The sequence below is a fragment of the Pezoporus occidentalis genome, unplaced genomic scaffold (assembly GCF_034315485.1).
Source record: "Pezoporus occidentalis ecotype Australia unplaced genomic scaffold, CSIRO_AGI_Poc_V1 ctg59, whole genome shotgun sequence".
Taxonomy (NCBI): domain Eukaryota; kingdom Metazoa; phylum Chordata; class Aves; order Psittaciformes; family Psittacidae; genus Pezoporus; species Pezoporus occidentalis.
Window position 1 is genome coordinate 4,997,539 of NW_026915932.1, and position 25,959 is coordinate 5,023,497.

Genomic DNA, 25,959 nt, shown 5'->3' on the forward strand with positions numbered 1-25,959 from the left:
GTATCTTTCTTAATCACTATAGTTAACCTTATGGAGTAATGATTAGGTGCATTACCCTGCTTATTTTCTTTGCTGCTTAAAACTAGAGTATAATAAGCTTACTGTTTAAGCTGAATGCATTGCTTCATTCCTGTACTGCCTTGACAGAGACAGTGAAGTGGGCCTGCTCCTTTGTTGGCGTCTGTGTCCTTTCTGTTGACCCTGTCAATTGGTAAAACAAATGGATAAAAAATGCCATTTAAATATATATTCCTTGTTTTCTTTGTCTTGTAGATGACAGTCATGTCCCATTCTAAGGATCTCAAGGACGACTTCCACAGTGACACTGTGCTTTCCATTTTAAATGAACAGCGCATTCGGGGCATTTTATGTGATGTCACCATCATTGTGGAAGATACCAAATTTAAAGCCCATAGTAATGTGCTGGCGGCTTCAAGCCTTTACTTTAAAAACATTTTCTGGAGTCGTACTATCTGTATTTCAGGTCATGTTCTGGAGTTAGATGATCTCAAAGCTGAAGTGTTTACAGAAATACTGAATTACATCTACAGTTCCACAGTAGTTGTCAAGAGGCAGGAGACTGTAACAGACCTTGCAGCTGCAGGGAAAAAACTGGGAATATCATTCCTAGAAGATCTTACAGATGTTAATTTTTCAAGCTCCCCATGCCCCTACGCATACTGTGTTAATGAAAAAGGGACTGTCAAAGAGGAAAAACATGAAAAGAGACATGAAGACTCCTCTGTGACAAATGGACCACGCATTACAAATGCATTCTCAATCTTTGAAACAGAAAACAGTTTGTTTTCTCCGCTTGATTTGAGGGCAAGCTTTAAAAAGGCATCTGAGACAATACAAGCTCCCAGCATCAGCCTTGACAGAAGCGATGTCTGCAAAGATGCTGAGCCAGCCAGTACACTGGCTGAACACTCCTATGCAGTTTCTTCTGGGGGAGACACTTTTCAAGGACCACCCTTTCTTGAGCAGGACAGGAGCCCTTCGTACAATGTGGGTGAAGACCACTATGAAAATGTCCAAGCCACACCACTTGTTCAGCCGGGAAAACAAGCATGTAATACTCCTAAAACAGCTTCTAAGCCCCAAGGTACTGCTTTGGCTATAGCAAAAGTACCTGCCTCTACAGTAACCACTACAGAAGCTCAACAAGAAGCAGTTACTGATCAGACAATTACTTCCCTTCCAAAACCTCAGAATAAAGCAGGAGATTTGCATTTATCAAGAGAAGAGGAAAACAATTCTGCTAACGCCTCTGGATCTGTGGCGACTGTCGTTCCGCCCGTTTACAATTGTAACTCTTGTGCAGAATCATTCAATGACAGGGCGTTACTGACTACTCATCTTCAACTCCATTCAGAGCATCAGGAAACTTTAATATGCAAATACTGCAGCAAACAATTTGCAAATCTAAATATACTGGAAAGCCATGAGCAAGTCTGCATGAGATCAAGTGGCTTACCAGTTCATAATGGAAACGAACAAAATTTAGAGGATAACTATACTGCTTCGGATGGAAGGAATGGGAGTTCATATGCAAATGCAGAGCCTCTATTGTCTGAGAACAGCATCACTGATTATTCTAATGCAAACCGCACTTTACCAGAAACAGATCATTTGGTTAAAGTCGTTGATGGGCAGATATTATATACTTGCGTTGTCTGCAAGCGTAGCTATGTAACATTGTCTAGCCTTCGAAGACACGCAAATGTGCATTCATGGAGAAGAACATATCCTTGTCACTACTGCAATAAAGTATTCGCATTAGCTGAGTATCGCACCAGACATGAGATCTGGCACACAGGAGAAAGACGGTATCAGTGCATTTTCTGTCTGGAGACTTTTATGACTTACTATATACTAAAAAATCATCAGAAGTCTTTCCATGCAATTGATCATCGCCTCTCAGTTAATAAAAAGACAGCCAATGGAGGCTTGAAACCAAGTATGTACCCATACAAACTTTATCGACTCTTACCTATGAAATGCAGGCGACTACCTTATAAGTCTTACCGAAATTCTTCATATGAAAATGTTCAAACAAGTAGCCAAGTTAATGAAACTGCTTCTACTAACTGTTTTATTCAGAGTTCTCTTAGCTCTGAGCTACCACCACTGAATTTTCAACATAATATAATAGCAACAAACAGAACTCTTGCCTTGGATACATCTTCATGTAATGATGCAGCAGCTTCCACGAACACTCAGAATTCTTCCTCTTGGGGAGTAGGGATCTTAAATTCTGACCTGCAAAGGGACTTTTTCACAGCTGAAAAAAGAGTTTCCACTGCAGCAAGTGACTCTGCTACTCAGGAGTGTGATTCCTCAGTTGTGTCTTTAACTAATGTGACTGAAAACTCAACCTCTGTCATCAGTTACAGCAGTTCTGCCCCCTCTGTTATAATGCACAGTAGCAGAGTTTCATCAGTTATAATGCACAGTAAAACAATTACTTCTGTAGAAAACAATAAGACACAATCTTCAAATAATCTGCCTAGTCAGTCTGTAAATGATGATTGTAAATATGGGACAGATAATTATGGTAAGTGCATTACAAAATCAAAAACTATTAAGGATAAAAAGAAAACACTGCTGTACAACAGAGCAGAAGCAACTGAGGATTCACAGCACATCACAGGATCTGGAGGGTCATCTAGCAAAACAATAAATACCGTCCAAGAATCAAGTAAGACTGAAACATACATTGCAAAGCCTGCCCTACCTGGAACATCTACTGACAGCAATGTTGCACCTCTTTGCCAAATAACGGTAAAAATTGGTAATGAGGCTATTGTAAAAAGACATATATTAGGATCTAAGCTGTTTTGTAAAAGGGGCCGAAAATCTAAACATGAGTCCAAACAGGACAATCTAAATGAGGAATCAGAAATGGAGGTGAAAGAAAGAAGCCCATCTAGGCTTTATAGCTCAGAATGCCTGGAGCCAACAGAAATGTGTGATGACGTAAGTGACCAGGACTCCAGCGATAAACCCTGGAGACCCTATTATAATTACAAACCAAAAAAGAAATCCAAACAGCTAAGAAAAATGAAAAAGACCAAATGGAGGAAAAAGCATGGAAGCAAGAACACAATTGTGGAAAGCCACAACACAAGCAGTAGAGAATACGCACTCAGGAATGCTCCTGAGGAAAAGGCAGTCAGTCAAGAAGAGAACACAGAAATGCCTAATCTTCCTTGTGAGCTCTGTGAGAGAGATCAGTCTTCCACTGCAGAAAGTCAAGAGCACGTACACTGGCATGGAGCTGCCTCAAAGCCTTACGTTTGTGAATTATGCCAAAAGCAATTTCAAAGTCCATCCACTTTAAAAATGCATATGAGGTGTCACACTGGGGAAAAGCCCTACACTTGCAAAACCTGTGGTAAATGTTTCTCAGTCCTTGGAAATCTACAGAAACATGAACGCATTCACCTGGGTGTCAAAGACTTTGTCTGCCAATACTGTAATAAGGCATTCACTTTAAATGAAACGCTCAAAATACATGAAAGAATTCATACTGGAGAAAAACGCTATCACTGTCAGTTCTGCTTTCAGAGTTTCTTGTACCTTTCTACCAAAAGGAACCATGAGCAAAGGCATGTACGTGAGCATAATGGCAAAGGATATGCTTGCTTTCAGTGCCCCAAAATTTGCAAGACAGCAGCTGCTCTGGGAATGCACCAGAAGAAGCATCTATTCAAAAGTCCAGGTCCACAAGACAGAAAGGAACAGTTTTGCAATGAAAGCACTAAACTTTTGGAAAATCCTCATTTCCTTGGTTCAGAAGGAAGTGAGGTAAAAAATACACAAAATGTAACTCCAGAAGTTATACTCTGAGTGACAGTTGTGAAGAAGAGAAATTCAAAACTATATACTGGAGAAAATATGGATGCATTGAATGGGGAAACATCTCCAGTCAAATTAGTACCATTTACTAAGGTCAAATACTTATCTAAACGTGTCAGTATATGCAAAAGAAAGAAAAATAACAGAAAAGAAAAACTAGTATTTGCAATAATACAAACTTAATATGAAAGGCCCCAAATTCTTTTGCCACAATCAACTTCTAATATATATATATAGAGAAAGAAAATACGACCAACCACAATCCTGCTGCTTAGCATTACAGGACGCTAGTCACGGAACTATTTTACAGTGTTCTTTTTGGGTCAGAATTGTTCTAGGCAAAATAAATATGTAGGTTCACAGTGTACTCTGTAGAAGGAGTTATTGCTGCAGAAACCATATATTGCATTTTTAAACAAAAATTAATATGTTTATAAACAAAGTAATTGTAATCTAGTGTATTCTAAAGTGAACGTGGGAAATGTTTCATGAACTTGGGTATGCTGAAGTACAGTTGAGTTCTGGCGTGCTTTTCTGTAGCTCAACCTTTACAAAACATATTCAGGGGTTTAAACCTCTTTTCCTTTCATTTTTGTATTTACCATAATAACCATTAAGTCTTGAGTGCTTGTGTAGAAAGTATTCCGGATTTATGATATCTCTCAGACATGTAATAAAGATTAAGTAAAACTCACAATAGCCAGTCTTCCAAACTGCATAAATCCCAATATCAGTGGCCTGGTAGAGCTATTCAGGTGCACCTGTCTGAAGAAAATTGCTCTCATGAAACAACCTAGTGAAAAGAAATCCTGTATGTAAGCATCCACCTCCTGGTGGGTCTGCAACTCCTGTCTTTTACAAATGTCATTATTCTTGGCAGAAGAGGAGATTTAGACATTGGACTTCCTCCTCATCCTGGAATAATGCCTGGATAACAAACAACAGAGCAACTCACCATAAATACTTTTATTTTTGGGAAGGGTAGATAGATACTCAGATTCTTGCTTCCATATATATCCCTGAAGCAAACTCTGCGTACGAAAAGGGATAGGGCCAGTTTATGGGGCTTCCTGTCATTCCCATGCCTTAAATACAACATCTCTCTTTCACACATCCTTTCCTGGTTAAATCCCAAACCATGCCTGCACCTGGCTGCAGGCAGGCTCCCTGTCACTGTATCCCTTTGCTCAACAGAGTGGGTGAATAGCGCAGAGGTGCCTGGCATGGGTTGATGGAGGAAGAGAGAGATGTTGGTTCTTCATCCTTCCTCATCCTGCCACACCAAAGGGTTAGCTTCAGAGTTTGCTAAGAATCCAGAGGGTAGGCTTCTGAAAGACATCACTGAAATACTGCAAGTAGTAGTATTTTGTGAAAATGTGATTAACTGCGATTAAAAGATTAAACAAAAAACAACAAAGGGTGTATGTCTAGAAATTGCATTTTATATGATAGGGCTCTGTTGTAATGTACCTGCATTTCCAGTTAGTCATGTATGTTCATCTCTGTGAAGTGTTAAAAAATTAAGTCAGAACAAAGGTTAGTGATCCTCGAATTCATTCTACATGCAGATATGGTACACAGTTTGTTTACTTACTTTGTCTTCTTGAATATTTTAAAAGAAACTATAGGGGTACAATAAAACTACAATTGAAATGGTAATACAGTATTGATTGAAGTAATAATATAGTCCACTTATTTATTCTGTCATTGGTGAATGCTGTGAACCCCGTGAGAAATTCTGGGTTCATGGCAGCTTTGGTTCCATTTAAATAAGGATAATAGAAGAATAAACACAGGAAAGTATGACGATCTTTTAAAGAAAGTACACAGAGATATCTGCAAAGTGGACTTGTATGATGATAATTATAGACCAAAGCAAATAAGGTAGAATATTTATAAATATAAAGATAATTTTACAAATATTTTATATAACTGTATAGTTCATAAGAAAAATATTGATAGCTTGTGTTAGGTTTGGGGGGTTTGTATATTTTGATAAAACCACAATGACTTTGTAACTCTGTATATTCTCTACAGTTTATAGCAAAGGAGTTTTAAGATGGCAATGTCATGTTTATAGTTCAATTGTGGCACTTTTATTACAAGTAACATGTTGCAGTAATGAGTCAAGTATTAATGACCAAATTAGAATTAAAGTAAGCGTAGGAGAAGGTAAACTATATGTTGTCAAAGACTGTCATTTGCTACATAATCACATCTGTATTTTTGTTTAGAAGAAAATATTAAATGCAGATGTTAAGGATTGATAAAGAGTCTAATTTTATTTTTAGAAAGAGTGATTATAACTCTGTTTTTGCTTAATTAAAATAACATCTTCCTCTTTTTCTGCAAGTCTCTCAATTTTTTAAATTGTTAATACTTACATAATCTGTAAGACCCAGAGATATGTATCTCCTAATAGTTATTTCGTTATAAGATTAAGCAACACAGTTACAAAACGCTCCCTTTATTAAGGTTCAAAACAGTGAGTCGAGAACACGCCAAAGCTCAAAGGAAGTGATGGTATCTCTTGGCATCGTACCATTAAAGGTGAATGCAATGCTGAGGTGAACAGAATCTACTGCTGACTTGGAAGACGCATGAACTACGTTTAATACCATACAACATCTTAAATGTGTTTTCATTAGGAACTGAAACTTGCAAAATTCTTTTCTTCTTAATTCTGATAGTAACCTTGCGGTATATATGGTGTATTTTACACACTGTACTTCAGATCTTTTTGGGCTACTGTCAAGAAACAGAGTTCAAAATGCAAACATCTGATTGTAGATGGAAATAGGGAGATAACGTATAAAATAAGAGCTTATACATATTTACGGTACTTCCCCCTTCAGGTAGGTGTCACTACTCTGTAACTTGCATTAAAAAAGAAATGTAAGCTAAATTACACAGATCATTTTGAGGTGGTCTTCAGGAGAGATGTAGAACTAACAAAAAAAATCAGAAGTTTGCTACATTTTTCTCTATTTAAATGATAATTAAAAAGACAGGTGGATCATCTCAGTGTTTGTTCACCTAAACAAAATGTTAGCCAATGGAATGAAAGAACACAACTAAACTACAGGCAGAAGCATCTGAAGTAAGCCACTAAGTGTCATCATCTCTTTTATTTGTTCTAAACTTCCTTAATACAGCAGTTATTACTGATAGTCCAAGACTAGCTGACATAAATGGTTATCTCACAAGAACAAAGACCCCTCTACTTACATCCTTGTTACATAAATCTTTCCACTAAGTTTCCAAGTTAGCACACCAGTGTTTGTCGTACCTGTGTCCTTGGACAGATGTACCTGTCAAGCAGATGCTCTTAAGAGAGCCTGAAAACGAATATTATGCAGTTGGAATGGTATTCTGGATATAGTATGTTAGATTAAGACAAGGCACTTATAAAATGGAAAAAATATGGAGTGTCAGGAACTGGACAACAACTAAACTGAAAGTTGCATTGATAACATTTAGAGGAGGTCTGTGCTTCAAAGGAAGCTGATGCTAAGTTTAAATGGTAAGCTCCAACTGTAACTGTAGCTCTTGAGAGAGTATAGAAGGACTAGAGTCACACCATACAACTTTTAAAATGTTGCAGCCTGCAGTTTAAGCACTCCATTCTCAGAGTGCTGCTCTGCTAAATTTCCTCAGATCAAAGCTTTGACTTGGCCTGGTCAGATTCACCAGCCACTGGTCAGATGGGGGGGGCAGCCAGCCTAGACAGCCAGATGTAGATAATTAAATCCTCAATTTGTCCTGCAGAGGAACCTCTCATTTCCAACAGGTTAAAATTCAGCTAATGCAAACTCATGTCTTTGTACAGATTTGGGTTTGCATGCAAATACACCCATTACTGGTGTTGCAAAGGAGCTTATTCCCCATCAACGCACTGCCCGCCACCTTCAGACATCCCCCAGCCAGTATGTGAAGCATGGGGATGAGGAAGGAGCCTCACCCTTGCTGAAGGAGCACTAAGGGGAGAAGTTGAATGCAGGGAGATGCACCAGTGCCTGACTGTTAGATTATATGGCTTGATGCCATATCATAGTAGCAATAGCAAATTTGTGCAGAGAAATACAAAATGGTCAGAGCATAGGATTTCAGTTAGAGACAAATGACAGGTTCTGGCCTGAAACTTTAAAAGCTTCCCTTCAACAGAAGGACAGACTGAAGAGGGCTTTCTAAGTATAAAGAATCCAGTTCCTCTGCTGCTTTCTAAAACAGCTTTAGCACTACCAGTGGTTTAGGATAGGTCAATCATTAAAGGCTTTCACCAGACTTGTGCCTAGAGGGCCTGGTGGCTGATGCACCCTCAGCATGCACCTGAGTGTCACTGAGATGGATGTGCCACCTGCAGCTGATGGCTGGGGGGATTATGCAGATCTAGGAAAGACCCGCCACTGATGTGGGACTGGGGCAAACTCCACATGTAGGCAAGATCCCCTAGAGTTTCACATTAAGATCTTCAGGAAATGTTGATATAAAATATGATGCAAAAGCCCTTTAATGAAGGCCGTCTGCTGATGCTTAATCTATGTCACCTTTGGGTGTCTCCGCACTGCCCGCTGTGCTGCAGAGGCAGCTTTGGAAGCTGAACCACTTAGTTGTTTTATGGCATTTCTTGTGTGGCTGAGCAGACAACCCGAACGAGGGACAGCACGGAGGTTCATTAGAAGCCATGGAGTGCCTTTCACAGAGACAGGCACTCAGCATGCCAGAAATCAAAGCAACCGGCCCTGTCATTTCAGCCGTTTAATGCAATGAATAGGGTAAATACAAGCTTTTGTCGTGCCCCGCAGCCAGAGCCCTTCTACCCTGCAAAAGGCTCATACAGAACAGGGCAGTCAGGGTTAGCTGCGGAAGCGGCCGAGCGCACTAGGAACGCAGTGAACCGGTGACGGAACACCAACACCCCTCAGCCCCGCCGAGGCTGGCCTCAGAACGCCGCCACGGCAAGGAAGGAACGGCAGCGCAAAGGCCTGCTGGCAGCCGGGCGCCACTGCGCATGCGCACCAGCGCCCCGCGCCCCGCTCCGGTGCTGTGGTGCCCCCCGAGGGCGGCGGCCGGCGGGGGCGGAGCGGCAGCGCGGGGTGGCTCCCGGGCGTGTGGCGGGGCCAAGCCGTTCCCTTCCCCCCGCGGCGCGTTGTACTGCGCAGGCGGCGGCACTGGCGCGATGGCGGCCGGGGACGGCGGCGACGAGGTGCGGGTGCTGCAGAATCTTCGAGGGAAGATCTGTAAGTGCGGTGCCGCGGCCGGGGCTGGCTGTGTTAGAGTTGGGCTGGGCTGGGCAAGCGCTAGGGGCTGCCGCGCTCAGATGCCCGCTCCTGCTGTGGCTCCGCGGCGCGGGCCGCCGCCGCTCCCTCTCCCTTCCTGCGGTGAGGCGGGCGCCTGAGGCCCTGGGGGCGCGGAGGGGGCGGTAGCTCCTCACGGCGGTGCTCCTCGGGCCAGACGATGAGGAGAAGGAACCTCGCGGAGGCCCCGGCCGCGCTCTGGCGGCGCCGGGATGGGGCTTTGTGGCGGGCGCGGCCGGCACGTGCTAGAGGGGCCGGGCCGGGGTCTGCGCGGCGCCGCACCGGGCGGGCGGGAGGGAGGTGTGGAGCAGGGATGAGGGAGGGATGAAGGGATGTGGCGGGGCCGTTGGAGCCCCGGAGTGGCCGGGAAGCATCCGTTGCTCCGAGGTTTTCCTTGAGCGAGCAGAAATGCCCCCTCCCGCCCGAACCTCGGGCCTCGGAGTGTGTTTGTCAAGCAGAAATTGCAAAATTATTGATGTGCAGGAAGTTGGTGGTAGAGGGCTGTTCTGGAAACGGTCATTAATGCTTCTGTTTCTTTGTGTAGCGTGTGTGCGAGTGAGAGAGAGGCTGATGACTTTATTTTGGTGGTTAGGAAGTGCTGACTAAAAATGCCTATGCGTTCAGTAACGTGGGAAACCGAAGGATGAGCTGGGGAGGAGAGGCCGGGGAGGAAAACAGATAGCGTGGTGCGGCTCAGCTCGGGAGGACTTCAAAGCGAGTAGGAGAAACAGGATGTGCAGTGGCTTCCTGAAGGGGTATCGAAATACATTCATACAATTCAGATGCAACCCATATATTTCCTTTCTCACACAGCCGATCGACTTTTTTGAGAATGAAGTGAGGCATCTTGAATTGGGCATGGTGCTGTGATTAAGAACCGGTTGTGAAAATCTGATGAAGGTTTGGTGGAGGAATGGAATCACGTTCACTTAAACATCATCATGCAGTATAGACTTGAATATGTCTTCAGTAAATAGAAGACTAGGTCATGAGAACAGGAGACATAAGGTATAGCTGGAGGTGCTCTCTCTCCATAGCCGTAGAGTTATTGCTGGCTGAGTACACAAGGCTAAGCATACGGAGATCTTGTGTTGTTAGCAATTATCACAGAAATAGTATGTCAGCTTACCGTTAAAAGGGATACAGTTAGTTTTGGGGCTGAGGCATTAATTCCTGAAACTGATTTATTTGACGCCATTCTGCTTCCTTTTATCAGAAGGTGTTTTTTTTTGTTTGCTTGTTGTTTTTTTTTCAACACTGGACAACACAGCTTTCCAGAAGTTCTGCATTTTGTCGTACTTGAACCTGATAAAAGTTTTCCATTAAACATTAAAAAACAATCCAAAATGTCTCGAGACTTAAGTAGAAAATAGTTTTATTGTCCCGTTTAAGTGGTCTGCATTGAGTCTGAAGTTGTATCATAACTTCAAATATTTGGTTACCTGCAAAAGTAATTCCTAGGGAATACATAAAAGGTTGGTTGCCAAAGATGGACCTGTAAGAACTGCAGGAGCCTGTTTGGAAATTGAGTGGAAGTAATAGCTGCAATAAAAGATGTGTCTTGAAACAGTGTGAAAATCGCTTTGTAAACCTATTTGTTTCTTCTAACAAAACAATAACACTGTTTACAAAAAAAAGATGCAAGTTAAATATGCTGTGGAAGTTTGTGAACCCTCCAATCCCTAGATGCTCTTTTGGCTTCTTTGCACAGCTAATACTGTTTTAAGTTTCGCTTCTTGCTATTATTTTACTAAAGCATTTTTTTAGGAGAAAGCACTGTGAATGAGCAATATAAATGAATTTAATAATGTAATCCCTCTAGATCTGGAAGGAGTGACAGTAACAGACCTCATTTTGGAAAGTTGATGTTCATAGTCTGTAAGAATTCCTTGTAACATGTATCTTAAAAGAGGGAATACATTTTGGTGCCAAAGCTTTGCTTCCATTTAAACTATTACAAGACTTTGGACACTGACAATTTTGTATATGTTGCATGACAGTGTGGTAGTTTTAACTAAGTAATGTCAGTTCTGTAATTCTACGACACCATCTGCAGCGAGTTCTTTTTTATACTGTTTTTTTACAATACACAAATAGATGGTATAATCTAAAGTTAGCGATATTATACAGATCATCACAACAGATACAGAATTGAGGCATATATTTAAAGGTGGTGAAAAAACAGAGCAGGGACATCTTTGTAATCCATGGCACTCTGTTTTGTGAGGTATGAGTGTTTGCAGCCAGTCTCCTGCATCCGATTTTCAAGCAAGAGGTAAGGTGAACTAGTCTTAACAGTTTAAGACCGTATAATTCTATTTAAAAAAAAAATTAAATTTTAAAATTTAAAATTTAAATTTAAATGCAGTATTACACTTTAGCAGGTTTCCACTGCTTTCCACTGAAGGTCTGTCTGTAATTAGTAACAGCTGTCTTGTATAGGTGGCTCTGTATTTTGCATCATAGTAATGACAGAAGCACTTTACAAAGGTACGTGAATATCACGTAGTTTTAGGCATAGGTTATAGTGTAGCTCTTTAAACTGTGTAATTATCATTTCATGATATCCAGTAGTACAGTTTTAGGTGATGTTAATTGCTTTGATTTTTGGTGTGTTAACTGAAACTTGTTTTAGTGGAGCACTTTGAAAATGTCTCTCTTGTGTCCTAGAACTCATTTGGCAAAATTCAGGATGTGTTCCTTTCCACACTTCTTGCACTGAGTTGTTAATGCTGCTTGGTTCTGATTATGCTGCATTCCTGGAGTGGCTTTAATTGTTGCTGTATAATGTTTAGTCCTGTGAAGTTAATACTTTGTGTGCATAAACATCTTCTAAATTTCTTTGTTCTGGGTACCTATCAGAGGATGTACGCTAATTGTGCACTTTGACTTGACAGAGCATATTGTGAATAGTATTTCTCTATCCCACCACCTGCTTTTAGCTTATGCACTGTTTAACAGTGAACAAGCTTGAACTTGATGTTTTTATGTGGTATCTACATTTAACAGATGCTGTGCAGGCAAGGGAATTTTACAGAGCTGTTGAATTTGGTAGGTTGCTCCATTGCTGTTTATAACAGCTCTGTTATAATATTTAATTTGGAGAGTTTGAATTTAATAGATGTTGTACAGCTAAATTCCTGTTGCTGTAACACTTGAGATTTTTAGCACTGAGCTTTTCCCTTTTGCTCAGGTTTGATCTAACCTTGTTTTGAAGTGAGGATATGCATAGAGAACCTAAACAATATTTTCTAAATATTTTAAAATCCAAACATATACATATCATTGGCCAAAGTGAAGGTTTGTTTTTTTTTTAATTAGATTTTTTTTTTCTGTTTTCCCTGAGTAGCTGAGTGGCAATAAAGAAAGCTTAAAAGTCAAGTAACTAACAGCAATTGTAAACTTCTGTCTTTAAAAAATAAAAAGGTTAATGTTTGTTTAGTGATGCGTTTCAGGGTTCCCTGATGAATTAGGCTACTACACATGTCATGTGAAAATAATTTCTGGTTTAAGTTAGTCCCATGACAGAAAATGGTGAATTTATATGGTCAGTACATAATAGATAAATCTTTTATTGCTGCTGTTTCATCACTTGCACATTTCGCCATTTGAACTGCAGGTTTGGGCATTACACTGTATGGTTTTAAATGACAGCCACTGTGAAGAGGCTTGAAATATAGGTCCACAGTTAGATCTGAAATTGGTTTAATTTCTCCCCAAAATAGTATTATTTGCTTTATAGGTCATACTACCTACACTTTCTAAACAAACCCTTGGAAAACACTGGTATACATTTTCTAATATGTTTCTCGTACTTCTTACCTTTTTCCTTTGCATCCTTTGGGCAGTGAAACGTCTTCAGAATTGCATACTTGATAAATGCACTGAAAATCTAAACATTCCAGCAGATACCTTGTGTTCATACTTCATTTTTGTGTGGGCATTGTAGCCATAGTTTTTTGAGAAAAAGTAACCAAAGTGTAACCAAAGACTTGTAAGTTATATCTGGGAGTTGCTTCCTGCCCCTTTTTTTAATTTTTAAGGAAATAATCTTGAAAGAGTTGGAGCAGTGTATGGCTGAAAAGTCCCACAATCACAGGTATCAAGAGGTGTTTGAAAGGATGTTAAATCTCATGATCTGTACTTCACCTGATAAGTGCCCTGAGGTTATTTTTAACACAACTTTGGGAATCATCCCCCCCAACTCTCAAAAACGTCAATAAATTTGTCTGTGCCTTAAACACTTGGGCTACAAAATAAAGGTTTTTATCTGATTAGGAAACCAAAACTTCTATTTTTTTACTATTTCTTTGGGTGGAAAGTTTCTTTTAATACTGTAGGATTTCAGTGTAGTAGACTTCAAAATTGTGAATTATGTAGGAATATTTAATTTTTACTCTTAAGAAAACATGAAATGACCATAATTATAATTTCCTTTCAAAGTCCACTTTACAGTGCCAACTACGTAATGTTGTATCTTGAATATTTTATGTAAAAAATAGGATGGTGAAGCTACAGAGTATTAGCTAAAAATAAGGATTCTTATCAGGAACAACTGACCTACAGTTCATGCTTGTTAAATACAAACTACAGTATATCAGAAGCTCTCTGAGGGTTACTAGCCTCTTTCATGAATTTATTTTTGTATTTTCTTTCATAGGTTTTATTAAAATAGCTGCCTTTTTATAATTTTTTTTCTTAAGGCAGTGCTCAGTCATTGATGCTGTTCTTGGTTCTTCTGCAGTATCTCATTTAAGGGAACTTTGAGTTTAGTCTCTTTTTGGAGTCTAGTGGCATTAAAAACTGGTTCTGTTCATGACTCTCAGTCTGTCAACATTAAGTGTGGTATTTAAGAAGTAATATGTGTACTTCCTCCTCTCCCACACCCAAGTTGATGAAAAGCTCATTGATGCTTCTGAGAGCACAAGTTTTAACTGTGGAAGTTACTGAAGAGTCTGTTCACGCTTTCCATCACTGTATGTATCCCTGACCTGGAAAACATTATGCATGAAGTTCAGTCTCTCTTCCTGTTAAACTGTCACACTTGCAGCTCTGATACCATTATGGTAGCCTTTCCCATACCAGATATTACTTATTTAACTTTCAAGGCTGTAATAATCTATTTGCCAGAGGGGGAGAAAACAAAGTTCTGGTTTTACATGTTAACAGAACAGACAATAAAGCTTATTCCTCAGTCAGTTCTTCGTATTGGCAATTTTTAAAAAAGAATCTTGTGTATGATGCTTCGCATCTAGTTTCAGGCTGTGGTCTTTGAAAGTTGAGGCGATACATTATTCAGACATGGTAAGTAATTAAAACTCAATACTTTGATGTAGTCTTCATCCTGTTACTTCTAATACCTTATGTAAAGTTTAGATTCCCATTTCATTGGGAAAGGTATTTCTACTAACAAGTAATAATGAATGCTACTGTAAAGGGCCCTGGTTAAGACCTAATAGATAATACAATTCTGATTGCCTGTGTTTAAGATAACAAAGTGCAACAGGGGCAGAGAGTGACTACTCAGTGATTAGGATCCTCTCATGAGAGAGTGCCAGAAAAAGCTTGCCTTGTTTCTTTTAGCAGAATAAAAGGTGAAGAGGGTCTATCTGCTCTCAAGAGAAATTCATAGGGGAAGGAAACACCCAGAGGTGGGGGACAGGGGATGGACACACGACTAACTGTTTAGGCTGAAGGACAGTGTTGCCATAAATAAATACAGGTGTCTGTGGCATTCAGGTTTTGGAAGACCTTTTCAATTTGAGCACTGGGAACTGTTTTTTGCTGTATCTACACAGAAGTAACCATTTCCGGAAAGGGCTGCCTGATATCTGATGTGTGTTATTACAGTGGTCTAGACCCAATACCCAGCAGATCTTTGTACTCCTGTGTTGACAGTCATCCTGTCTCATTAGAAACTTCCTTTTCCACTTCTTATCCATGTTGCATTTAGTCAGTGGGTGATTTTTTTTTTAAATTTTTTTTTTCCCCTCTTCCTACTATGCAATAAAGACTTTATGGGTAAGTTCTTATTAATCAGCTTCCTTTAGCTAAAGTATTTGCAGAGAAAATACCAAGTGAACAATAGCTTAGCTAGATCATGTCTTGGTATTATGACCTAATGCCGTATTACCTCAGGCTGCGAGCTTCTTGGATTTAGCAAGCTACACAGGGTCAAGCCCAGATGAGACCTCTCAAGGGAAAGTGCAGGTGCTGCAGGAAGTGGTGTTCATGAGTCAGTGTGCTGTCCTCTTCCTGTCTACTCTCCTTCCACGTGAGGTTGGGTGTAGCAATTTCTGTACGCTGTTGGATCTTAGGAATTGAAAGTTAATGTGGAAATGCATGCTAATTGAATGGGAAAGTTAATTTTGGACACACTGTAAAATTCTTGTGGCTAATACTGTGTGGGTTCCCCCCTCCCCAAAATATTTACAGTAAATTTTTTATTTACAGATGACGCCAAACACTTGGTACCCAACAAAATGAGAGACTTTTTCTGTACCATAAACTTGGACCAAGAAGAAGTTTTCCGTACACAAGTAGTTGAAAAATCTTTAAGGTAAGCTTAACTTCTAAATGGAGATGATAAGCAAGGCTGCCTCAGTTCAAAATAAAATTAAGATATGTATCAACATGCATGAGCTTTTGCTTGTATCACAAAAGAATGAGAGCTGACTTGTGGCAACTACTCAGCAACGTTACAGCAAGTGTAAATCATGACAGTAGTTGAAAGGAGACAAAACTGAGGCTTGTGAGTAGTACAGTGCTTATAAAATGAAGCATGCTTATTTCACTATTGATATATTCTGTTCTACTGAGCAGTGTAACATTCTTTTTCTTGCCAAGTTGTTTTCAAGGGAAAGATACTTGGTTGCTCTTCATGCCATTTCCTACTTCTGACATGCACTTGGTCTACATTGGTGGAATTCTGCTTCTAGTGTCTGTCTTGTAAAACCTGTTTCTAGAATAAAGGAACCAGATCTTTTCCATGTATTACAGTTGTGTGTGCTGTGGGATTTCCCTCTGAATAGGCCTCATTCTCTCCTGAAATTCTTGTTTTGGGAACTGTAACCAGTACTGACACAGAATGGCTTGCTTTGTCTTCCTGAGCTGCACTTAGCTGTAGGTTCTGCTGCTATCTTACAGCCTTACAAGTGGTCAAAGAAGTCATAACATAGCTGCAGTGTGTGGTTTCATGTCTCAGAATTCTTCAGTTCACTGGTGACCCACGCTGAAACATTGTTGTAACTGCATTGTTCAGAATATCCGAGTGACAGTTTCAGTTATTGGGAAGAGACATTAAACCTTCCTCTTTAAATCCAGAAAGCCTGTTCAAACTCTTAAAAAGTTTTCGTTTCCAGGGGTTTTCTTAGTGTTTGTTCTTTGAGCTGTCTCACTAGATGTTTCCAGGTGAGGAGCAGCATACTGCTCATGTAGCACATTCAAATAGGGAATTTTTCTTTTTCAGAACGTTGTTTTAGATGCCTTCTTAGGCTTCTGTATGAAAAGCAAGCACCATGTACATGCAATCAGGAGCAGCTACTTGCTCATACTCCCAATTTGTAATTGCTGTAGTCAGATCCAAAAATCTAATGCAAAAATCAGATGCAAAAATCTAACTGGCTGCAGTTAAGATTGAGTTTGTTTTGGTAATCAACTGAGTAATCCTTCAGAGAAAAATGTTAAAAAGACTGTATTGATAAAGCAGATACTTAACATTTCCCCTTTGAGTAGACAGTAGTTGGATGGGTATAAGGGAGCCCAGTGTATCATTTAAAAAGGACTTTGCCATCATTTTTTTGACATGTTAATAATTGAAACCCTAAAAGTTACTACTGTGCTTGGAAGCAATACCTGTTACATTTAATGTTTATTCTGTGTTTATGCAGACATTATTATGTTCTGTTTAAGAGTTGTATACTTCAATCACCTGATAATAGAAGTATCAATTGCATAGTAAAACATTTGATATCATAACATTGATATTTGATTTGACATCAAAACATTTAAAAATAGTACCTAAGTTTTAACTGAAATTTAATTAAATGAAAACAATGCCATTAATACTTTACAGAGGAAGAAAAATTTCACTATAAAAAACCCAGCAGTTTTGGGGGGGATGCCTCAAGTGACACACATACGTCAGCCTCAAATAGAAAATTTTTCAGGTGGTATGAAATTAATATTTCTAAGTTGAAAACATTTTATTAGGAGTCAGAAGTCAGTGTTCTGGATCACTCCTTGCTTGTAGATGCCTTGCTGTCTCCACTCACTGCATAGGGAGCTCCATCGTCTGAATTATGTCTCCATTAAGTTAGATTCACAGCATGCATAGGGTTCCATACAAACTGATGAAATGAAATGTAATAAAACAAGTTATCCTCTATTAGCAGCAACCAGATTGGGTGCTTACATTTGATTACTAGTGTGTATGCAGTTATGAAGGCTGGCACTTGTTCCAGAAACTTAATTATACCATCTTGTTGCTTATTAATGTGTTCAACTGGAATACTGTACTAACCTACAGGTACTGGAAGGGAAGATGAAAGCTATAATCTCTTATTAGTTTGAGAACTTGGTAAATTGCTTTTCAGCAAGATACAGTACAGTATAATTTTAGTCATAAATACAACTTTGAATTTGTTTTGTCTTATATTATTTGCTTACATTTTCTTACACACATAATCACAGTCTGGTTTTGTCAGTGCATTCTGGGTTGCAAATTTATACTAGCTGTAATCTAAGTTGTATCCTATGAATATCCATTAGATAAACATCTGTGGAAGTAACTATCACTAGAATTAAAATAGTGTTTGTCTACAGTGACTTAAAATTAATGAAGAAATGAATTTTTAAAATGTGCAAGTAGGATTTGGCTTCTGCCAGCACTGTGACTATTTCAGTGCGGATGCGAAGCAAATGTCTTTTCGAAGTTTGAAAAACATGAATCAATACTGAAGTGAAAGAAGGATATTTTGACTAATGGCTCAATAAATATTTCCTGACACAGTGTGGGATTTCTGTGGGTTCTGAAGAAAGAAATTTTTTTTTCACCCTTGGAAAATTTAAAGAACAGCTGTGAGGCTCCTGAAATTTCCATGGTCAGATATGAGGAACTGGGGAGGGGTTGTGGTGTGTGTGTTTCATTTATTATTATTATTATTATTATAACTAAATTCAGTTTCTTTTCTTTTTTTCTTTTTTTTTTTTCCAAATGACTTTGTGTGAAAGAAAGGTCATAGCAAACTTCTTTTGTTGATGTAACTGTTGCATTTATCAAATGACAGATCTAGGGTCATTGTTCAGTTTCTGTTATAGAAGTGCCAGTTTAACAAGGAAAGGAAGAACAGTGTGTCACACATTTAAATTTAATCTCCTGTATTACTGTAATCCAGTTCTTCCTGAATGACAATCTGGTTTTCCTTTGAATTAGCACTATCTTCTAATTTTGTATCCGTCAGTCTTTAAAATTCTTACATCAAAGTCACAAATGAAGGTACTAAACTAACTGAATCCCTGAGGAACAGGTTGAATAAGTTCTCCATTTTAATTATTCCTCGTTGGTATAACATATTGTACCCCTTCATCCAGTTCTGTATCCACCTTAAAATTTTCTTATAAATTGTTTGTATTTTCCACCTTAAATTTTATCTCTGCCTGGTATTTGCTAAAGAATAATCAACAACTGATTCATAAGGCAGTGGTGTTAATCTAGATAAGGAAAAACGTGTCAATGTGAATAAAGCAATGCATTATATTCTGGTTATACTTGTGCTACTGACCTGCTCCTTGTTGCCAAATCTGAGACTTCGTGTGATGTTGAGGTTAAAATGATTGCTAGTGGCCGATCACTCTTTCGGGGGGGGGGGGGGGGGGGGCGGGGTGGGAATATAGTGGTGAAAGTAGCTCACTTCAGCAGTAGATCTAGCTGCTAAATAGGTTTTTGGAAGTCTCTGCTAGTAGTCTCCAACCCAGACTATATATCTGATTATAATAAGATAAACAGTTACATAGATACAACAAGAATAGGGACTTAACACTGAGCAATACACAATTGCTGATGTACGTTGTAGCCTAGTGTTCTTCTTAGGATGTCTGACAGGCTGAATTAGTAGCAGTATCTCCTTGATACCAGTGCCAGTAAGTTCACCCACAGTTCACTCTTTTTGCTGTAGTATCCGTTTACACTGGTGCAACAAATACTGTAGCTATTAGAGGATCCATATCACGGAATTGACCTAAGTTTAAAATAATCCTTTGTTTCATCTTTTTTGGTCCAAGTTGTTGTGTCAGTACAATTAAAATGAGTGGCAGAGGTAATAAGGAAATTAAGGCTGCTTAGGGTTGCAGTGCTGCTAAAGGTAGCGCTCATGAATTTATACCTTTAGCACTGATGCTGGCAAGAACGCAGCTCTCGAAATCAAAGCTGAATTTGTCAGCTTTGAAATAATTAAAAAAAAAGCAAGGAGCTGAAAAAACAAATTTTTCATCTGAGAATTCTTGAACTATTTCACGGTGTAGTGCAAAAGCTGATTTGTCTGCTTTGAAACCTAAGGTAAAAGGTCTGTTTGAACAAAGGAACAATTTCACTTGTGAAATTCCTCATAACGAATTCCTGCAGTTTAAACTTCCTGTTTCTCAGTATCAGTTCCAGAAATTTGGAATAACAGATTTTTCACCTGTGTCCTTGCCCACTTTTAAAGCTAGTTATCAGCTCCTCCCTTATTTTTAACTTAATACCATTGGTCCTTAAGCATTTGGTGCTTTTTCTGTAACTGTTTGGAGGGAAAAGATTAGGAATGATATCTTATTTGTCCCGATATCCGTTTAGGTAGGCAGTAATATGAACTGATTGTTCCAAACGTAAGCATGTTTGTATTAGTTTAATAAAGTATTATAACAATACAGTGTCAGAAAGGGAATTTACTGGGAAAGAAAAAAAAAAAAAACCCCAAACCTAAGCCCCAAATCTGTGTCTGGGTTTGGTAGAACTGTCATCACAATACTTTTCTGTAGAAAGAAAGTGGAGGTTAAAATTAGTTTTGTGAAGCTGAACACCTTTTCCTGATGATGTTAACGCATTGTCATTGAAAGTATTGTAAATCTTTAAGAATCCAGTAGTTCCAAAATAACAGTGTTGGTGTATTTTTTTGTGGATGCATTTGATTTTCAGAATTCACAGCTTGCAGTCACAGAAATAACAGTGGCTTTGTTTGAAATGCAGCATTCTGGCTATTGCCTATGATCACATCAATAAGTATTCCTTAAGTTTAATGAAAACATAAATTCCTTGAGTGAAAATACTAACCTATTGTGTGAAATATGTCTAACATAGACATATTTTGGGGTCTAAAAAGATCCAGAGTCTTTTTTATGTAAAGGGCTTTGCAGATGGAGATTAATATTTATTTTTTCCACTTTTCTGTTTTATAGTTCCTGATGCTTCTTTTTGCAGGTCTGAATCTTTGGCATCAAATTTGACACAGAAGTTACAGCTAAACAAATGTCAGTTAGTGAAGTAATTAATAAGTCATGTTTCAAAGTAACTTAATCATGTACTGAATGAAAAGGAAACCCAAAACTTGTGAGAGTCTCAGGAAGTCATTTGGGGTGGTAGAGAACCAAATAGAAAAAATTCAAGGCAGAAAAATAGAACTGAAATTTCAGAGGAAATGGCACTTTCTTTGTATGTGCTCTGATTTTTTTTTTTTTAATTCTTTTTTTCCTCTGTTTTGAATATATGTAAGGCATTCTCAGGAACTTTTAACTTGTGGTGCTATTTTATGTTATTGTAATGAAATGGTTGTGGATGCCTTTGATGATAGGTAGAGTATACCGATGAAGGCCAGAGTCTAGGATTGCAGCAAAAATGCAGCATTTTAATGTTCGTCTTCTGTGTAAATTGCATAAAGTGTTTTTCTATTTTAACTTTCAGTCTTTCTTTTCAGCCCATATTTTGGGGAAGAGTTTTACTTTGAGATTCCAAGAACATTCCAGTGGTTGTCCTTCTACATTTATGATAAAAGTGTTTTACAAAAAGACCTGCGTATAGGTAAGTTCTGGAATAGTGCCAACATATTTTGTGACATTTTCTTATTTTCAGTATCATTATCTATAGTATTAAGGATACAGTTATTGAAGCGATGCATTTTTCAAAGCAGTTTATGGTGCTCTTAAACTAAATGTTCCTTTAAAGTTTGAAAAGCAGGATTTTTTTGTTTCCTTGTTTTATTATACTGAAATATATTTATTTTTTTAGGCTAATCAGACATTTTATATTCTTAAAATTATACTCTCAATACATTTTTTTAAATATATATTTTTTTCCTTTGCTTCTGTTTCAGTGGAATATTTGCATGATTGTCACTACTTGTAGGACTTTAGAGAGTAAATTGTGGAATGATTCCACAGTAATTGCAATTGTGGAGAAATTCTATTTATAGATTTTACTCTTATTCTCTCAAAGCATTTTGCAGCAACTTACGTAGCTTAAGTGAAAAATTACAGGAGGTGGATTTCCCCTCTTCTCCCCCACCCCAGCATAATGGGTCTGTTGCAGCTGCTGTGTGGATATTGTTGCTGTTAAAGTCTAACAGTCTGCTGTGGAAGTCGTCTTCATATTACTTGAATTGAGGAAGGAAATAATTTGCACCAGGATGCCAGATAATTTAGTATAATGATAGCTTTCCAAATAGCAATCAGAAGCGTAAAAGGCATCTACTTCCAGTTTTCTATTTAAACATTCTTCAGCAGGATTACTGTTCTCTCACATCTTCATTGTGTTATTTCCAGCTACAAGCATGCTCTTTATTTTACCTAATCCTGTTATTAGTGATGTCCAAATAACACATGGTAATTACTTTAATTGGGCTCTATATAAAGTATTTTTATGCTTTACTTATGCTTCATGTTTCTTAAGCTTTTCATGTGGCAGTAGTAGCTTAAAAAAGTTTAAAATAAAAAATCAGACTTCAAATCCATTTAAATATTTGTCCTATTCAGGTGAATGTGATGTTTATGCTTATCTCTCCCCTCCCCTAGGAAAGGTGTCAATCAAAAAAGAAGATTTATGCAAATACACAGGAAAAGAGAACTGGTTTATGCTTCAACCTGTTGATTCTAATTCAGAAGTTCAGGTAAGTATTAAATAGCACATTTATATTTTAAAAAATTAGAGAAGTGCGTGTAAAGGTAGAAGTTTCTCATGAGCTGTAGCAGATAGATGTTAGCATTTGTGTAATTCTCATGAGACAGTTGTGTTTTTCAGCTTGATTAGAGAATGATGCATATTCTACACTTCTAAACTGGCTGTATTGTTCCTTATGATACTTAAAACTGGCAGAAGACTTGAAGCAACTGTTGAGGAAATGACATAACAGTATTTTGATGTCTAAAATCTTTGCAAGAGGAGCTATTTACTTGAGACAGGTGAATAATTTAGGAAACTACTGACTCTTTTGGCAGTTGTTAGTTAGTTTGGTGTTATGTGAAATAATGACAGATTATATGACTTAAAATGCTTAAGGTCACCAAAAATGGAGGTACTTGTGCTCATTTCATTTTGAAATACTTTCTGTGTTCATTATCAAATAACTTGCACTTGGGAGTTTTAATTTGGTCTGTGGCTCAAGTCCTTCTGACAGGATTGTTCCAATAATACATAAAAGTGAGATGGCTCTAGAAGTTGCAGTATTCTTTTTGGTTTGAGGAAGAAAACAGAATACAATATTATTGAGAAACTCTCTGAATATTCTAGAAAGTCCATTCCACATATAAACTGAGGTGCAGTTCCTGCTTTGACTTAAATATTGTCATGCTTGCTATGTTTTTTTTTCTGTTATAAAAATGTATTGAATGATACTTTATGTCATAATACTATGCAAGTATGCTTGAAAATTCAATTATAATCTTCCATTAATAGAATTCAGCTATTTCTTACATATTAGAAATAAGTTCTTTATATTCCATGGCCTTGTAGCTCTCAGTGGAAGGTTAACTCTTACTGATACTTTTCTATGGCTGTGACATGTGTAAGGCACTCTCCTGCATGACACTTCCATTAAAAGATGACTTTTTCTGCTAAGGTGTGTGGTCCTCATGTTAGTCTTCTTTGACTTAGGGCGTTTGGGTAGGTTTCTGCTCTGTCCTGCTTCCTTTTTTCCATGAAATTTGTAACAGCAGAGCTGAGACCACTTCCCATCTGCCAGATGTTGCTGAAATCAAGTTGGTTTCAACGTTTGGTCTCATGTACCATACCATACTGAAAGGTATTCCTAGGAGATTGCCAAGGTTATTGGTGGACATAGCTGAAAATAGATGGCTTTTTCACAGAAAAGCTGCACAAGAGTTTATAAAGCTAGGTAATAGTTTTGGGAAAAAAACATGGGGAAAAAATAGTTTTCAGATGTGCTCTTCTCCTTATCATGCCATACATATAATTGACATTTTTTCCTCCAGTTCCCTTCATATGAGTATTTTCCAGACTTTATAATGGGTGCAAGGCAAGAGGATGGCTTCTATACATATTTTGTGTTCTTTGACTATATGCTGGACACACTGCAGTTTGCTTGGTTTGGGTTTTGGTTTTTTGTTTGTTTATTTTTCTTAAATCTTCATTTGTTTCAAGAAAACTGTACTTTCTGTGTACTGGTGATTTGTTTTTATACAGGCTGCCTTTGGTATAATGAACAGCCTGTATATCAAGTACATTGATGGTAGAGGTGCATATTGAATATTGTGGCTTGTAGTTGTACAAAATCCATACCAAGCTGTAAGTGTATGAGAATGGCTGATTTCTCCTCATGCTTTTAACAAAAACCAGACTGTACAACCATGTTTATAACCTGGTTGCATTTTATGTCAAAAGTTGTGATACAGATCTGCAGATCAGCCGCTTCTGGAAATAATCGTACTGCTCTCAACAAACAATACAACAGAAATGTACCTCAAACTCTTCATATGTGTCAGGCAAATACTTACTTAGAGCCGTGTTACTGTAGTCAGCATGGTGCTGAATTTTGAACAAACTCCATCTACAAATATTTTTCGAGAGCAGTAAAATAGCTATTTTACTCCTACTGATCAGTGTAGAACACCCAATTTGTGTTTTATTTGTTTTGGTTTTTTTTTTAAAGCAAAAAGTTGCTGTTTAGGCCATTCATGAGGTCTGACTACTAAAAGTAGTTAAGTCAGCTATTACAATAAATACTACTTATGTCTTTTCATTTGTCATTCAAGAACTTTGCCTTGTAAGGCTGTTGGCATGCTTCTCAGTATCCTGTTTTTATCCTGTAAATCTATTTTTGTAATTGAGTTTCTCTACTTGACAAATACTTTCTTAATGTATCTGTGTTCCAATCCATGTAGTAACAGTTTGCAAAACACTTGGCAGGCGTCCCAAAATAGTTACGTTTAAAACTTCCTTATAAAAGAAACTTGATTTCTCCTCCCATGTGACATACAGAGAAAGAAACACAGCCCTTGCCCCAGGGGATTTACAATAAAAACATTGCAGTTTTATGTCAAAATGTAGGTGCTATAGAAATGTGTGCAAGGTCAGCTAAGTTTTACTTCCATTTTAGTGCTGTACAGCAAAACTGCAGTTCAGATTGTAGCTTGCTTCCTTTGCCACATACTAAAATTACCTTCCAGGTCCATTTCCTAAGAATCATAATAGTGGTCAGACCAGTGTCATTCGATGTTCCCTTTAGTAAACAGACAAACGGACAGATTACAAGAATATGAAAGAGAACATGGTTTAGAGGAAAGACTTTGTCAGTGTCTGGTTACCTTAATTGTGAAAGCTAGCACAAATTGCCATGCACTGAAATGAGCAACAGTATTGTTCAGACAGTATATGTTTGTTGTAAGGGTATGGTACCTAATTTTGGTAATTTCAAGAAAATTCCATATCATGATTTGGAATTTGTGAATCATTTTATCGTGAGGGTACAATAGGCTGGCTCTTGCTGAGTTCTGAAGCTGATCCATGCTGTGCTATCATTTATGGGTTCTTTTTCTTACTACTTCTTCCTATATCAGAAAAAGAGAAGGAGGAAGCCTGGTTTACCAATTACTGCCACCTCTTCCTTTCCTATGTGATTTCTGTTCCACGAAGCAGACTTTGTGAGATAGTTGAAAGCTGCACTGGGATCCATAGTAAATTTCTAAATAATCTTCAGTCTGGTGCAGTGGACAGGATTTTACACCTGGATATTAAATATTAGTTGTTATGGCTACTGCATACTGTTGTGCTTTCCTGAATAACTCTTAACTGCCTTCAGAGCCCAAGGTCATATTAGAGTTTTCTCCTGAAATGCTCATAAATCCACTCACTATTTGCTCAAGTGTTCATCCCATGCTTGGAGCAAAAAGTAAGAGGGTCTTTTGCTCTTGTGCTTTCTCATGCTGGAAGAAACTTTTTGTGTGTGTGTGTGTGTTAAATCCATGGAGGCTTGTCCAACTCATGCTCTGTCTGCAGCTGAGGATAATGCTTCTCTTTAATTATTATCTCTCAAAGTTCAAATGCATTCATCTTACTCTTATTGCAGGATATGTGCTTTAGGTATTTGCTTGAAGCGGTTATATCGGAATTACCCTAAATAGCTTCTAACTGTTAACTACATTATTGCTCTAATTACTACTTTTAAAATAAAGGCTTTTAAAACTGCTTGTGTATCTTTTTTTTTTTTTCAGGGAAAAGTTCACCTTGAATTAAAACTGAATGAACTGATAACAGATAATGGATCTGTGTGCCAGCAACTAGTAGTACAGTAAGAAAATACATTAATCCTCGAATATT

At 38.2% G+C, this 25,959-nt stretch overlaps 2 protein-coding genes across 10 annotated transcripts in view; both read left to right on the forward strand.

Annotated features, from left to right (window-relative positions):
* The window catches only part of ZBTB38 (zinc finger and BTB domain containing 38), a 43,937-nt gene extending 39,829 nt beyond the window's left edge, over nucleotides 1-4,108 (forward strand). For all 7 annotated transcript variants that reach the window (XM_062638958.1, XM_062638957.1, XM_062638956.1 and 4 more), the window contains one exon: nucleotides 274-4,108. In XM_062638958.1, coding sequence (XP_062494942.1) covers nucleotides 274-3,852 — 3,579 coding nt within the window. In that variant the 3' untranslated portion in view covers nucleotides 3,853-4,108. The remainder of the gene's footprint in view (nucleotides 1-273) is intronic.
* Nucleotides 4,109-8,893: 4,785 nt separating this feature from the next.
* RASA2 (RAS p21 protein activator 2) overlaps nucleotides 8,894-25,959 on the forward strand; it is a 50,155-nt gene continuing 33,089 nt past the window's right edge. For 2 of the 3 annotated variants that reach the window (XM_062638961.1, XM_062638963.1), the window contains exons 1-5: nucleotides 8,894-9,101; nucleotides 15,612-15,717; nucleotides 21,107-21,210; nucleotides 22,200-22,294; nucleotides 25,854-25,930. In XM_062638961.1, coding sequence (XP_062494945.1) covers nucleotides 9,041-9,101; nucleotides 15,612-15,717; nucleotides 21,107-21,210; nucleotides 22,200-22,294; nucleotides 25,854-25,930 — 443 coding nt within the window. In that variant the 5' untranslated portion in view covers nucleotides 8,894-9,040. The remainder of the gene's footprint in view (nucleotides 9,102-15,611; nucleotides 15,718-21,106; nucleotides 21,211-22,199; nucleotides 22,295-25,853; nucleotides 25,931-25,959) is intronic. The other variant, XM_062638962.1, reaches the window with a different exon arrangement.